At 54.8% G+C, this 16,323-nt stretch overlaps 1 protein-coding gene across 5 annotated transcripts in view; it reads left to right on the top strand.

The window, feature by feature from the left end:
• RBM19 (RNA binding motif protein 19) overlaps nt 1-16,323 on the top strand; it is a 126,952-nt gene that overhangs the window by 72,200 nt on the left and 38,429 nt on the right. For all 5 annotated transcript variants that reach the window (XM_027124671.1, XM_027124670.1, XM_027124674.1 and 2 more), the window contains exon 22: nt 16,211-16,316. In XM_027124671.1, coding sequence (XP_026980472.1) covers nt 16,211-16,316 — 106 coding nt within the window. The remainder of the gene's footprint in view (nt 1-16,210; nt 16,317-16,323) is intronic.

Genomic DNA, 16,323 nt, shown 5'->3' with positions numbered 1-16,323 from the left:
GCCCCCTTGGGCAAATGATGCCTTGGGAGGGCCCGGTGGAGAGGCCTAGGGATGCTTTCTGCAAACCTCACTAATTACCAGCTGCCTTGGGTTTTCTCACTGCCTCTAACAGTGCCCCATGAGCACACAGGCAGACCTCGGAGATATTGCGGGTTGGGTTCCAGACCACCTCAATAAACAGTATCACAGTAAAGCGAGTCACACCCATTTTTTGCTTTCCCAGCGCATGTAAAAGTTATGCTTTCACTCTGTTGTAGTCTGTTAAGTGTGCAATGGCACTGTGTCTAAAACAACAATGTACCTACCTTAATTAAAAAGTACCTTATTGGGACTTCCCTGGTGGTCCAGTGGTTAGGGCTCGGCATGTTCACTGCCGAGGGCCCGGGTTCAACCCCTGGTTGGGGAACTAAGATCCCACAAGCCCCGCGGCGCGACCTAAATAAATAAAGCAATAAATGAAAAGTGCCGTATTGCTTAAAACGGTTACAATCATCACATCAAAGGCCGCGCTGATCACAGATCACCATGGCGAATGGAACAATGACGCAGAAGTCTGAGATATGGCGAGAATTACCAAAACGTGACACAGAGACACAAAGTGAGCAAATACTGTTGGAAAAATGGTGCCGATAGACTCGCTCAATGCAGGGTTGCCACAAACCGTCAATTTGCTAAAAAAAAAATGCAGTACCTGCAAAGCGTAGGAAAACGAGGTCTGCCTGTAAATACCTGATCAGGGAAAACACCATCGGCTCCCCTAGTTCTCAGACCCTTGGACTTGGACCGGAACTCGCTTTCCTGGGCCCCCAGCTTGCAGGTTGCAGACTGTGGGGCTTCTCAGCTTCCATAATCATGTGAGCCAGTCCCTCTTAGGAAATCTCTTTCTGTATATCTATATATGACCTATTGGTTCTGTTTCTCTGGGGAACCCTGATACAGAGCCAGAGAGCAAATATTTTCAGCTTTGTGGGCTGTGTGGTCTCCGTCACAGGTACTCAGCTCTGTGCAGCTCCCCTAGAAGCACCCCTAGATAAGACGTAAGCAAATGGGCATAGCTGTGCTCCAGCGCAACCTATTGACCCAAACAGGTAATACGGCGGATTTGGCTCCTGAGCCATAGATTGCCAACCCCTGGTTTAAAAGAACCAGTCACTTTTTCCTCATTGTCATTGAAAATCGGAATAGCCGTGGATACCGGAGAGCAAGTGACATCTCTGCCACAGTAACTGACCTCCCCTCCGCCCATCCACCTTCAGTCAGTGACCCTGGAACACAGCAGTGGTGCTGGTGGAGAGGAGGGGTTCTCCCCACAAAGGAAATCGCTCCCCCGGAATCGTGAAGTGCAAACCATACCTTCACGGAGCTTCCCAGTTTCGAGTTGGAGAGGATGAGACGGAGCATCTCCATGGCCCCAGGGCAGCCCATTGGGTGAATAGGGCATCAGTCTGTGGGTTCCAGTCCCATCTCTGCCACTTGGCCTTTTAAAGGGAGGCAGGGCCAGGGGCCTTCCCCTTTCCTCATCTGTGAAGTGGGAGTCCAGTTCTGGCCCAGGACCCCTCGCCGCTGGCTCAGGACAGGAGAGAACACAAATACCAGAACACTTCCCAGGGAGGACTATCCTTACCGACCTCACTTGATCTCCATTATTGACTCTGTCATTCACCCCTGCATTTGTTCCTTCTGCTTCTTAGTGAGCGCGCACTAGGAGCCCGGCTCTGTGGGAAACGCTTCAGATAAAATGTCTCCTCTAAGCCCTACCACAGCTCTGTTGGGGGGGGGGGGGTTATCCCCATTTTACAGATGAGCAACCCAAGGTAGAGAGTGGGGGAGGCAGCTTGGCCCCCAGGCTTGTGCTTGTAACCCCTGTGTATCCCTTGTAGCACCATCTATGCCTTCTGACCTCTGACGTCTCCCGGTTTGAGTGGGGGCCGTCCCAAATATGGGGTGCTTTATCTCCCGGCTGCCTCTCGGTGCGCAGGAGAGGGGCTGGGGGTGTGAATCTCGGCTGTGCCTCCCTCACCTCCCCCGCTCCCCCGGAAGACGGGAAATGTGGCTGCAGCTGCTTCTGAGGCAGCAGGCCTGTGGCAAACGCACAAAGCCAGAGACAGGATAACTTACCCTTCCCTCCTCTTGAACTTTGCAAATGATGCCCTTTAACTCGCTGGTGAGATAAACAGTGCTTGTTGCAGAGGGGACCTTTCCCTACTGACTGCTGACTTTTCCCCTTTCTCCTCACCTCTGCCTGGGCCTCCTTGGTTTTCTTACACCCAAATCCTGTCTGGCCCTGATTGGGTTTCTTATCATGGAAAGAGCCCCCACACACACACCTGCGCACACCAAGATATGCCCCACGGTGGGACCCATCACGGCTCTCACGTCCACACACCTGAGACTCATTCCCTCTCCTCCCAGGGCCGCTGGAACCAGCCCTCCGGAGCCCATTTCTCTCTGTCCCAGACTCCAGACCACGCAGAGCCCCAGTCAGGCCCCTTTGGCTCTTGGCCCCTGATGTCCCATCAGATTCCTTTTTTTTCTTTAAACATCTTTATTGGAGTATAATTGCTTTACAATGGTGTGTTAGTTTCTGCTTTATAACAAAGTGAATCAGCTATACGTGTGCATATATCCCCGTATCCCCTCCCTCTTGCGTCTCCCTCCCACCCTCCCTATCCCACCCCTCCAGGTGGTCACAAAGCACCAAGCTGTCTGGCCCATCTTCCTCTTCTCAACTAAATTCCTCTTCTCTCCTGTAATTGAATCGAGCTCCATATTGGTTTAGTTGGCCCCTAACAAATGGTTCTCCCTCACAAATCCATTTTCCACCCCTCCTTGTCTCTGAAAACTCGCCAGCCAGCCTGAGCTCAGGTTGTTTTATTGTTGTTTTCTTTCCCAGGCTTTTAAAAATCATATCTGTCCGCGGAGTGAGTGCCTCCCCTCCCCTTGGCGCTGGCAGGCTCACCAGCGTGAATCACCGTCCTCCACTCCGTCTTCCACAGGCCCCTGGAAGGGCCTCCAGGGCCTGCCATCGAAGGCCCACACTGTGGGTTTACCTCTCGCATCTTCTGCAAGGGTGTGTCAGCTGTCATCCCCTGGTGACGACAGGCTGGCTTTCTTCGCAAGCTCCGATGCTGAGGCTGGTTATCTGAGGCACACTCCAGTCTGAGCCCCGCTGGACCAGAAAAGTGGTCCCCTCCCAGCTGTGACTCGTCGGTCTGGGGCCTCCTGGGGAGACACGGTGGCTGCACTCCCTGCCTCTTCCCAGCCATGAGCAGGGCTAGAGGGATGCTCGGGACTCTTGCCAAGGGGGTGGAGAGCTTTCTAATATGTGGGGGTCTGGAGTGTTCTTCCTAACGGCAGGTGTCAGAAGCTTCTAGAATGCTGAGCTCTTTGGAAGCTGCCTTCCATATCTGTCAACATCTCCTTGGCCTCTTTTTCTGCTTCCTCCATCATTTGCCTGACGGCTTCCCAGTGGCTGGCGGGCTCCAGCGAGAACCTGAGGAGTAGGCTGGCAGGCAGAAGTTACTCCGTGTGGCATGGGGACATGGCACAGCAAAGGAGGAAGTCGGGGAACTCCACGTCCATGGTCGGACAGCCCTGGATGCAGCCCTTTGAGCTCAGACAGACGCCCCCTCGGTGTCACATGCACCCTGGGAGCGCGGCCGCCCCGGGCCTTGCTCTGAGCAGTGAGTTAGAGCATCCGACAAGGCATCAGGTACCTGGTCCCCTCCCCACTCTCTGTTTCCTGTTTCTGAAATTGAGGACCTGGGTCATAAGAGGGACCACGTGCGGTTTGTGCTGAGCACCTACTGCGCGCCAGGCACTGTTAGCCCCATCCTGGGCGCTGGCCACTCAGCAGCCCAGCAAGGAAGGAGGACCACACGCAGAGAACAAAATGCACAGCAGAACGTAAGTCGATGACACCCAGGGGCTGGAGTGAGTCAGGTGATGGCAATGCAAGGCCGGTGCAGGTCGGCAGACCAGGTGGGAAGCCTTCGGCATCCTCCAGCCCGGCAGTCGGTCCCTCTGCCCCTTTGCGGGGCAGCGACCAGGCTCATGGGTCTGTGTGTTTGCCTCAGTGATGCTGAGCCTGGGCCGCACCACATGGGGCAGATCGGGGCTGTGCAGGTGCGTCTGCTGTTAGCCCTGCACCTGGTAGCCCCGGGCTGCTGTGCTTGTCCAGTTATTTTAAGAGCACGTTTTGGTTTTTTGGACTAGGGTAGGGGTCAGCAAACTAAGGCTCCCACGCCAGCCCCGTCTCTGTAAGTGACGTTCCATTGGCAGCTGTGCCTGCTCATTTGCGTGTTGTCTGTCGCTGCCTGCACGCTGCAGTGGCAGAGCTGAGTAGCTGCAAAGCCAAAACTATTTACTATCTGACCCTTTACAGAGGAGGTGCGCGTGGCCCTGGTCTAATCTGTGACCGTCAGCCCTCCCTTCTTGAGGCCTTTTAGGAACCTGCCCCTATTAACCCCTTTGCCCTTCTCAGCTGCTCTGGGACAAGAAATTAAACAAGTTTGTAAAGTAAAAGTTAAATAGGCTTTCAGTGGGAGGGGGCAGGGTCAAGGGCTTTCCCCTGGGTGACAGGCAGAAGCTTAGTGCGTGGGCTTCTTGGCGTCGTTCTGTTTTGCCCGGGGGGTTCTTTTCTTCCTTCTGGATTCTCTGTAGAACGAGTGCGCACAGCATCTCCTCGTTCAGGCCGCAGGAGCTGCATGGCGTTGCTGACGTGTGACTTGCTGTGCTCTGAGCCCCCTGCTCCCCGAGTCTCTGTCCGTGGCCCCTAAGTGGTAGCATTGGCTCGCATCCCGTTCGTGCTCTGGTTCCTGAACCCATACAGGGGGCTGCTGCCACCATCCCGCCCCTTTTCCTAGAGATGCTGCCGGGACACCAGACTTGTCTGGATGTTGAGTTGCCTCCTTGTGCTTCTCCAGAGAGATGGGAAGAGGCGGGGCCCTGCGGCCGTGATGCAGGTATGTGCGTTGCTGCACCCTGACAGCCCCGAGCTGCTCTGTGGTCCATCTCCAATCTCCCTGGGATGGCTTCCTCTTGATGAATCAGGAGTGGAAGGCAGTGTTGGTGGCTGTGGGCTGCTGCTTGGCACTTATAATAGGGAGACCATCAGTGGAGAGTTTCTAAACCCCCGGCGACCAGAACTTTCTGCCTATCCACATGTGCCCCCTAAGATCCCTTCAGAACCTTACAAGCTCAACGGAAGTTCTCCCCATATTTGAAAGACCTGGCTTCTCCTTTTGCCTTCACGTCCTCCTTATGCCCGTCCACCTGCCCTCCACAGTCTCCAGTTAGGGCCACTTAGATCACTGAAAGACTTGTGCCCTTAGCTTGAGATGTTAGAACAGGCCACGTGAGTTCGGGAGAATGGCGTGGGCCTGATGAGAATCAACCGGAGACACTCTGGGTTCATGGCATGCAGTCGTCCTTAGAGTTCTGAGCGGTAAAATGGATCCAAAAGAAATGACACTGAGAGACTTCCCTGGCGAGCCAGTGGTTAAGACTCGGCGCTTCCAATGCAGGGGACGCGGGTTCGATCCCTGGTTGGGAAACTAAGATCCCACATGCCATGCGGCATGGCCAAAAAAAAAAAAAAAAATGACATTGAAGGGGCCCTTTCTGTGTATGCGTAGATGTGGCAGAGGAGGGGGCAGCCACTGAGTGGAGGTGGTGAGGGCTGAGAAGTAGAGGGGCCACCCTTCATTCAGCCTTCTCAGGGGGCCTGGCCGTGACCTGGCAGCGGGCGGCATGAGGGGTGTGGACCAGTGGCGAGGGCTATCTCCCTGCCCAGCACCCCGTGCCCACCCTGGACAGAGGGTCTAGCTACCTGCCCCGTTTTGCATGGGAGCTAACCCCACCCTCTCTTGCCTCATAGAGACCTCAGGGATGTACAGTCTAATCGAGTATCAGAGGGCCCCGAGTGTGGTGCTTAAGTGGAGGCCCAGGAGTGGCCCTTCTCTGAGTGGCAGCAGCACCGGGCAGAGCAAAAGGTATCAAGTTATAGACAAGTTTAACCCTGCCTGCGGACTTCCTGGATTCTCTCCACCTCCTCTCATATTTTCTGGAGTTACTATGGTGATATTGGGTACCACAGAGATAATTGCAAGAAGCAAGATATGTGGCAGATTAATTCTTTAATCAGATTTAAGCCCACCAGAAAGAGGCTGGGTTTGGGAGAGTTTTTTTTTTTCTTTCTTTCTTTCTAATTTTTTTTCCTTCCTCTCAAACATTTCCTGTAATGAGAATAACACCAAAGGGTGTTAAATTCGTTCTGAAGGTCCACTTCTGGCTGGCCACATTCTTGTAACGATTTCATTAGCCTGAATTATCCACTTTATTTTCTTGTAACGGGATTAGCTGTACTTGAGACCAGAGAGGGAAAAGGTGGCGGAGACCATCCACTGTGTATTCTATTAACTTACCCTGGCAGAGGCGTGGAGCCGACCAGAATGCACGCCCCAGGCCAGAGGCTGCGTCTTCCGAAAGGAAGAGGGAACACGAGCTGTTCCACTGGGCTCGCTCGGCCCGAGGGAAGACACAGGGGCCTGGGTCTGGCTGACGGAGGCCTCCTTGGGGACGATTTCTTCTAATTATCTTGCAACACTAGTAGAACACATGGATAAGATGGAGAACTGCTTCTTTGCTCAGGGCTCCAAGAATCACAAAATCACGTCTGGCCCTCTTACCAGATCTCTTTGCTGGAAACCCCTGGGGTGCCCCCAGGAGAGGCAGCCCAGCCCAACCCGCTCCTTGTCAGCTTCGACTTGACACATCGTAAGGGCTCGGAAGGTGTCACTCACTTGGCGCCAGTGCAGATCCGTGTAAAGGACAAGGGCATTCCTGATAACAACTTCCCTTTCTTCTTTCCCGGTACCTGCCAGAAACCATGGCATCAGCAGCCTTGTACGGTGGGCTGATTGTCCCCATTTTACAGGTGACAGAACTGAGCCTCAGAAAGGGGACGTCAGGTGCAGGGCTGGGGTCTGAACTCACATCTGACTCCAAACTTCGGTTCTTTCAGTAATGTGTGACTTGACCCCTCACTGTCAAAACTAGACTCCTGCAGCATTTCCCCACTTTGTGTGGTCCCTGGTGAATTCGAGGTTTCACCTGAGTGTTCAAGGCAAAGGCCTTTCACCTTGAGGTGTGTGACTGTCTTCTTTTTCTCTTCCAGATTGTATTTTCCAACTGTGTTCCGTGGAATAACAGTGTCTTAGGAGGTGCTGATAGGTTTTTTTGTTTGAGGGGAGACGGGGTTCAATGGCTGGATGAGTTTGAGAAACGCTGTGTCTTCTCTCTCGCTGCTCCAGATAAATCCTCCCTGCATCAAATATCTTAAAGGGACTGACAAGGTCTGCAGCGGAGAAGCTTACTGAAGTCTGTTTAGGCAGGTCTCTCCCAAATTTATTTAATTTCAGAATGCTTTTTACACAGAATACCAAATAGCATCTTTCAGGACAAGTTTGAGAAATGTTGTTTTTTAAAAGTTACCTCTGATTTCAAAAAATTTTTTTCTGACATGATCTGCCGGAGGAGTATACTCAGATTCAGCAGGCAGTGTTCAGCCTTCAGTTCTTCTGAAGCCCTGCAACCGTGCACAGATGGCCCCCTTCTAGTGCAGAGGCTTTAGAATTTCTTCAGGCCTAGGTTTGAGTTCTGGCCAATCCCTTAAGCAGCTGGAGCCTCAGTTTCCCCATATGTAAATGGGTGCGTGATCCATGCCTTACAGGACTGCTGAGGACGGCATGAGGTTACACATGAAATATACTTGGGACAATGCCTGATCCACTGTGTGTGGTGGGACTCTAAAAAGTGCCTCTGACTGTCAGTTGGGGAAGCAGTAGGAAATCATTACAATTTCCGTTTCTATTTCTGTTTTATCTCATTCTTTTAAATGTTTTAAATAAGGATGAACATATACAGTGAAACAGCAGTACGTATGCACGTCACTTATAAATTAAAAGTGTGCATATATTGGAGATGAATGCTCAAAACTGTTTTACTGAGGATGTGCACCAACCCTAGGGGGTTGAAAAACGAAAACCACTGGCTTATAATCCACAAGAAAGAGGCTGTGCCCCATGGAGGCCCGGGCGCGTCTGGCCTGCCGTTCTTTCCCAGCACAGAGCGCGGCGCCCACACCTGGGACCTGGTCAGGAAATACTCGCCGAGTGAAGGCAGGACCCATAATACAAGGCGCATTGGCGTTCCCGCCGTGCTTCGTGTCTGGGGCTGGGTCCTGGAGAATGGCGAGGGGCAGTTCATTCAGTGCACGTGGAGCCAGCCACGAAGGTGTCCACATTACGTGGACATAGACCACCAAGGGGGCCGACAGGCTGCAGGGGGCCAGGAGGGAGAGGGCAGGGCCCCAATCTGGGGTAATAAGGAGGGAAGGAAATTCCATCACTTTGGAAGTAGACCAGCCCTTCTGATCTCTTAGAATTGAACCAGAACGGAACTTACATGTGCAGATGCTAAAGACGGGGCATCTGGTATCTTTGGCAACACAGTGTTGAAAATGTTTTGACTTTGGTACCAATATTTAAAGTCCCGTTTCTTAAAAGAATCTGGATTGCAGGGCTTTCTTTAGAAGAAAGATCTGCCAGTCCTGGGCCTAGCTGGCTGTTCAGGCTGGGCCTGAGGGGTCCCTGCCTGCTCTGGTGGAACAGTGGTCCTCAACCTGGGGCAGGATCACCCTCACCTGTTACAGGTGAGCTTGTTACCACCTGGACTGCTGGGTCTCCCCCAGAGCTTCCGATTCAGAAAGAGGGGAGTGGGCTGAGACTTTGCATTTCTGACAAGCTCCTGGAGGACACTGATGCTACGGGTCCAAGAATCACCCAGAGCTGGGGGCATTTCTGCCAATTTGGCCCCAGCTCTCTTGGTTCCCTCCTACCATCTGTCTGGCCCCAGAGGTCTTTACTTGGGGACTGTTCCCTGCATTATCCTGGCTCTGGCACGTCTCAAGATGTTTTGATACAGCTTCCTCCTCTCTTATCCTCTCTCTCTTATCAGTCCAGCCTGGAAATGACTCAGCCAGGGTCACACGGCAGGTGAGGGCAGAGCCACTACAGGAAGCCTCTGTTTTCCAGTGCCAGGTCCCCTCCACCAGAGTCTCTCAGGCAATTCTGGGCTCTACCTGGAACTCGGGCCCAGACTCTGATTCAGAGATAACACTGAACCGCTTATCCTCGGGACTCCTCATCTAGAAAACAAGAGGGTTACGCTTGCCTGCAGAGGACCCTATGAAAGGCTATTGAGAAAAGCTAAGCGCTGTCCTCCACACCTCCTCTCTCCCTTTCGTGGAAACCAGGCCATTCTTCAGCCTCCAAGAGGCAAAAATGAAAGGAATAGTGCACCAGTGATGATAAGGTAACCTTTCTACATCCAGTTCTCACCGTGATGAGCAGTGCGTAATTGGAAAAGTTCAATCTAATCGGTACTCTTTAAAAGAGAGAGAACAAAAGAGGAAGAAACTCTGAGCTTAAATATACCTCCATGAAACGGCTCCCAAAGCCACTGCCCCCTCCCCACGCCCCCTGGGTGGAGTAGAGGTGCGATCCGGGGTCAATCCACAGCTCACTTGCGTAACCTTCTGGGGGAGCAGCTGCCACAGGTGGAGCCTCGCTGAGACCCCCCACTCCTGTCTGCAGCTCAGCCAGGGCCGTCTGGAGGGAACGATGTCTTTTCTCTCCTACGCAGCAGGGCAGGATTCTGAACCCCGTTGTCTCGGCGCTAGCTCCTTGGTGAGTAATCCAGCCGGCCCCCTTTTTGCTGGCTCACTGCCTGCAATTGAAGGAATCGATGCAGGTACTTTGGAAGGAGCCCCTGGGGGCCAAACACTCCTTGTAATAGCGTGTGGTTGTAGAAGATGAGAGAGTGTCCTGAGGACAGAAGGACTGGGTGTTCCGGCCCCGGGCGTGCCGGTGCCATCGCAGTAGCGTATGCATCGTGTGAGATGATTCGGGTGAAGGACGCAGACCTGGCGCTTAGGGAGGACTCGGTCAATGTCAAGTGCGTGTTTTCATGAATGTTTATAGAGTGTTTTCTGTGGGCTAGGCGCAGGCTAGGTTCTGCAGACACAACAGAGACTGGACTCTGCCGTCTTAGAGTGTTCTTTGTGTCTCTAGAAGGGGGAGGGAAAGACAAATAAGTAAACAAGCCATCCCAGACGGTGCTCAGATGTGACAGCGTGGCTGGTGGCGCGGGGAAGCGACGTTAAATAAGGTGGCAGTGGAAGGCCTCCTTGAGAAGGTGGCATTCGAGCTGAGATTGAATGACAGGAGGGTCTGTGGTGGGAACGGCTAGGCGTGGAGAGTTCTGGGTTATGGGAAGAGCAAGGTCATAGGTCCTGGCCGAAGTTCGGTGGCTTCACGCACAGGAGGAAAGCCAGTGTGGTTGGGTTAGCCTCCGTTTCCCCGTTTGTGAGGCTGGAGGCTCGGACGAGCAGCTTTGACCAAAGCTTTCGCTCTGTATACATTCCAGGAGCGGAAGGTTTGGATGATGGGTCCTGTGGCCCAGCCTCCCTCCGCTGCAGAAACCACCTGTCGTCGACGGAGGGGTGGGTTTGTCCCTAGGTGTCCATTCAGCCTGTCTGTCCCTCCACCCTGCTTCAGCTGGGGCCCGTAGCCACACGGCGACTCAGTAAGGAAAGGGGAACACGAGACAGGATACCGGGCAGAGCGGCTGCCAACCTGCCACGTTCATTCACCCCGTGGGAACTACCCCGTGAGTTCATGGTGGATGTGGGCGTGGAAGAGAGAGCAGTGAGCGGGAACCAGAAGCCCCCAGCTGTGGACCCTAAGCAACTGAGACGCGGGGGTTGACCCCAGAGTCCTCTTTTGTCTGTCGGGCAGCAGGGGGCTCACTGCCTGCCTGTAGCTCTTCCCTACTACCAGCCAAGGGTCCCTAAAGACAAAGCTGATGTCTGGCCCACCGTTGCCTCGCCCAAGCACCTTGCACACAGATCCCTTTGGCCAATTATTAATAGACAAGACAGACCACACAGACTTCCAGTGAGCAAAGCACAAGTTCAGGGACAAACTGCCCACTTGGAGTCCAGCTTGGCTCATTGCCACCCGTGGGGCCTTGGACAAGTCACTTCACCCCCGTCGTAGGTAATGACTCGGGGTGACCTTGGAGAAATCACATAACTTCTTTGAGCCTCAGTTTTCTCCATCTATAAAATGGGAATAGCAGTGCCTAGGTCATAAGGCTGTTGTAAGATCATGTATAGCCAATATTTAACACACCGCGGGGCACATGGCACTGAGAAGGACGGGGGGAATAATGGATATTACGTGTGTGTGTGTGTGTGTGTGTGTGTGTGTTAGAAAATTGGTGGTGGTATATTGGAAAGGCTTTTTGATGCCAAGAGATTTAGCCCTTTTTTCTTACTCCAGAAGGAACAGAAAGAAGCCTGCAGTTTATTCTTAGCACAAAACCACCCCTTTATCTCATTGTTGTTCACACCACACTGTTGGGGCAGCTGGTTTGTTTTTTTTTTCCCCTCAGCAGTGCCTTGAGTGCAGGTGGAGAGAAGTCAGGCCAGCAGACTTCCCCACGTGACTCAGCACTTCTGCTGGGACTCTGGTTCCTCCAGCGGATCCAAATAGGAGGGTGATAAGAACTTGTGTCCAGGGAGCAGGGGGGCCTAGGCTCCTGGGGGTGTGCCCGACCCCTACTCGGTGTCAGCGTGCGGGCTAGAAGGTTGGGCCGCCCTCCCAGCCTGCCCATGAAACCCCCGAACCCAGGCATCAGCACGGCTGCCAAATCATCAGGTTCGGCATCTCTGGAGGGCGCTCTCTGTCCCCCACACTTCCTTGTCCCCACTGCACCCCACCCCATCCCATCCCTTCAGTCAAGGAGGAGAGAGAGGATGGTTCATCCCTTTCAGTAGCAGAGCCAACCCCCACCACCCCCACCGAGCCGCTCCATCCAGGGCTGTGGCAGGTCCAGTCAGAGGGCGCCAGGGGAGGGGATCCCCTCACGCACGCAAGACACACACACACACACACACACACACACACACACACACACACACACACACACACACGTACACACACGTACTGTGTCTGCGATCAGGCCTGTGTGCCAGCGCGATCTGCGCGCCTGGACTTGTTTGCGAGGCCCAGGCATAACTGGCTTGCCTCGCTCCACACCTTGGTGCGCCCTCCCCACCTCCTCCTTCTCTTCCCCCTCCCACCCCCACTGCACCTCGAAAGAAATTAAAAATGTGACAACAAACTCCAGTTGTCAAACACCCACGGATCCCCGCCAGTCACGTGCTCCTGGCGCGGCGGAGCGGGGCGGGGCTGCGGCGTGGAGGAGTAATTGGTGAACCCGAGGTGAATGAAATAATTGGAACAGTGAGGTGTGAGTTTGTTACTGAAGTGTGAGCGTAGTGGGGGAGGGAAGGAGGGCCACGTTTAAAAGCCCCGTATGTCCTCTTTATTCACAGCTTCTGATACAGTAATTGCTATTTTGTGGTTTCTATTATCTACACAGTGGGGAGCATCCGTGTCTCCTTCCCAAGTGGTAGAGTCTGGGCTGGCGGGGGTTGGGGGGGGTTGGTTCCTGGGTGCCCTGTCATCTGCCTCCCTCTTCGGTCCCTGGCGGCCCTGCCCAGGCATGCCCAGGCCTCTTCTCCCAGGAGACGCGCAGAACTTCCTGCAAAAGCCGCTCTTGAAAATGGCTCTGTGGGCTTTGCTGTCAGATGAGAACTTTAATAATGGCCGGTATTTATATATCGCTTATCTCCAAGGAGCTAAAGGTACTCCATCGATTCCCCCGCCCCAGCCTTTTTTACCTTTTTTTTTCTTTTTAATTCTCTTTTGATCTCTCTCTGATATCATTAGTATCGGCTTTATTTTTTCCCACCCAGTAGTTACACAAGCAACTGAAGCCATCCTTCCTGAGCTGGGAGGGAAAGCTCACCTGAGTTTCGAGTCCCAGGCCGTGGGGCTTGGGCAGGTCACTTGGCCTCTTCAGACCTTGGCTTTCTCATCTGTAAAAACAGGAGACAGTGACTCTTACCCCACAATCGTTGTACCTAGAAACGGTATATTTAAAAGGCCTAGCACTCCACAGGCACTCTGTCATTGGCCACTGGGGTGACAGCCGCAGTGACGGTCTTGAAGCTCAAGCCCTTCACTCCGGGGCTTCATGGGAATTGGGAAGTTCGTTCTAAGATCTAACCCTAATCTTCCAGCTGCTCTGGAAGCCCTCACTCTTTCTTGTCGTGAGGAATGGTGGGATTTTTTAAGCTCCTAGGGTCTTGGGACACAGCATTTCCTTGGCCATGCAGATGTCTGTCTGGACACCCCAGACGAGCAGTGACCTCCCCCACGGCCCCCCAGCTCCCTGGTCCCCACCCTCACTCCCTCGTGGATCGAGGATGCCCCTCCGTCCTGGCTTTTCCCTGCCAAGCTCCCAGATGCCACTTCTCCAGGCCACGTAAGCATGGCTCCTTTAGCTTCTCTCATCAGCTTTTTTTCTCCACCTTTTAATTATTTTCCTCGCCTTTCTCCGGACCCTCAGCTGCTTACCATGCATACAGCGTCCACAGCTTGCAGTGCGCTGCAGAGAGGGAGGAATTAACCTCACCAGTCTCTCCCTCTCTCGGTCTCTCTTGCGTACACATACGGGTGAGGTCCCCAGAAATGAGCCACGGCTAAGAAGAATTGGGCAGCATCAAGGGACGGGAAGTTAGAGCCCCCGTGGGCAGAGGCAGGGGGTTTGCACCCAGTGCAGGCAGGAGGGACTGGGTCTGAGTCGGCCTCCCTTACCCTGGGATCTCGGGCAAGTCACTGGACCCCTCGGAGCCTGCCCAGCGCAATCCTAGCCATCCCCGTACACGGCCTTCCTTCTTCATTGCCAGACAGGGCCAAGCCTCAGAATGAAAGCCCCGCTCCGGAAAGTGGCTGGTCCCCTCCAGATAACTGAAGCGGGTGAAACATCGCGCAGCACAGAGAGCTCCTCCGGCTTCGCATCAGACACTCCCAGGTTCACACTCTGGCCCTGCCACCTACTCGCAAGAACCACTACCTCCCTGAGCCTCAGTTTCCTCATCTGAAAATGGGGTCGGTGAGACCAATAGTAATTAACATTTGTGCTCTTCATATGTACCCCGTGGCCTGGTTCGTGGAATCCTCATCACCACCCTCGGAGCGTAGGTGCGACATCCCAATGGTCGTGTCCGCCTTCCAGGGCTGCTGTTTCTTCGGTCCAAAACTACCTCCAGGCGTCCACTGTGAGCCAGGCCTGGGGCACCTTGCTGCGGATCCCGTGATGGGCAAGATAGATGTGGTTTCCACTCTCGCAGAGCTGAATTCCAGCCCCAGGGGAAGGCAGAGCGTTCCCCAGGCGTCCACACCGCAGCGCCCTGAAGCACAGTGGGCCCTGACTGCTGCGGGCACATCCGCCCCCACCCAGAGCAGGTCAGCCAAGGCTGCTCACGGAAGCCGAGGCCTGAGAGCCTGGAGGCTGGGCCGGGGGTGGAGAGTCAGGCAGAGAGACCGGCCCACCCCATAGGTTGTCTGTGGCCGTGTCTGCCCAGCGCCCAGCATGACCCAGACACACAGCGGGTGCTCGGCAAGGCCTCCCTGTGCCCTTCAGCCTCCTGAGACCAGGTCTGAATCCGTCAGATACACTGTCCCCACAGTCCCCGTGACTCTCTGAAGAACTTGGTGCCAAAGCGCCATTTATGTTTACCCAAAGGAGCCTGCCAGAAAGTATGTGCGTCCCCTGCCCTCGTGTCCAACGCCAGCGGGGCTTCGCTGGAAAAAGAGGCAGCGTGTCTGTCGTGGGGCGTGTCGGCCTTTAGGTGGCAGAATAAAGCAGGGTTTGTGGGCAGGACTCCGCTGGGTTCTCCCACCTCACCTTCGTGTTGGTCCCCACCTGCCCAGCCTCTGGGCCGCTCCAGGTGGGCCACGAGCCCCAGCCGGGGGCTGGGATGACTGACAGGCCTCCACTGCCCATCCTCTGCAGCCCCTCCCCTCCCGGGAGGCTGGCCGTGGAGCCAGCAGCCCAGTTTCCGTGGCCTCTGCTCGGAGAGGCGCCAGGAGAGGGAGCGGAGCTGCCGGGGAGAGTGCCGGGGAGACGTGCAGGTTCATTTTGAGGCTTCATAATGCCGCATTTACACACCGTCCTGCCTCCAGAAATTGGGCGGGCAGATGCCTGGTCATGCCGGCAGGGCTGCGGGTTAACGCCACAGATTCAGCTTAGATCATTTCACGAGAGCTTACGGCCTTTCCTGTGCCTTTTGCCCAGTCGGTCTCTGGCCCCGAGGCATCCTGCACCATCGTGTGTAGGTGCGTGTGCCTGGGTGCCCGCAAGTGTGTGTAGATTTTCAAATAAAATAATATCTCTTTGCAGATGCCGCGCACATTAAATATTTATCGGCAACAATTTGTGCGTATATGTTTGATAAATGGACCTGAGGATGGGCTGGGGGCGGGGGAGTGAGAGAGGAAAGCACGGGAGGCCCGATCCTTTTGTCCGGGAATTTCTCAAAGGTTTATCCAGGGGGAGAGGGGGCACTGGGGAGATGGTTGGAGGCCGTGTTTACCTGTTTGATCCCTGCTGGATGCGGGGGGGCGGTGGGGAACACCTGCCTTTTCTCCTCCAGAGTCAGCTTTGCCTGACTTTGGCTTCGAGGATATCAAAACCCTGAGGCAGGAGTGGGGTTTGGAGGGCGTGGCTGTGTGGCACTCAAGTGCCAAGTGCTGAAGCACCATCCCAGGTCCCGGATCTGGGAGAAGGGACTCACGCTGCTTACTCAGTCAGATGCGTGGGGGTCCGTGGGGAGTCCGTGCTAACCCCGAGTCCGGGGCCCCGGCCTGGCCGGTGCCTCCCCAGCCCAGCCATGCGTGCACGGGGCTGCATCCCCCTTGCTGAATATTCATTCCCCCCACCCCTTCACCCCCGGGAGGAACGGCATCCCCAGTCTGACGGTTCCCTCCCTGCTGGCGTGATGGCCAGGCCGGAGGAAGAAGGCCACCCAGGCCCCCAGGACACGTGCTGGCCAGTGGGGAGCTGACACTGACACGAGTGTTCGTGCACGTGGCTGTGCACACGTACCCGCCTCGTGCATCTGCGGGCACTCCTCTCTTCTAACTGGAAAGGGTTAGCGGGTGAGAATCGGTCCTGCCTCCCCCCGCCCCCTTTGCAGGCCTCGATTCTGAAACTCCCGTGTTTTTATTCCCAGCACCTTCGGGGAGCTGAAGACAGTCCGCTTGCCGAAGAAGATGACGGGGATGGGCTCGCACAGAGGGTTCGGCTTCGTCGACTTCCTCACCAAGCAGGACGCGAAGGTGAGAC

This window comes from Aethalodelphis obliquidens, unplaced genomic scaffold (assembly GCF_003676395.1).
Source record: "Aethalodelphis obliquidens isolate GAN/ISIS:26980383/991018 unplaced genomic scaffold, ASM367639v1 scaffold28, whole genome shotgun sequence".
NCBI classification, from domain to species: domain Eukaryota; kingdom Metazoa; phylum Chordata; class Mammalia; order Artiodactyla; family Delphinidae; genus Aethalodelphis; species Aethalodelphis obliquidens.
This window is presented reverse-complemented; position numbering and strand designations above follow the sequence as displayed.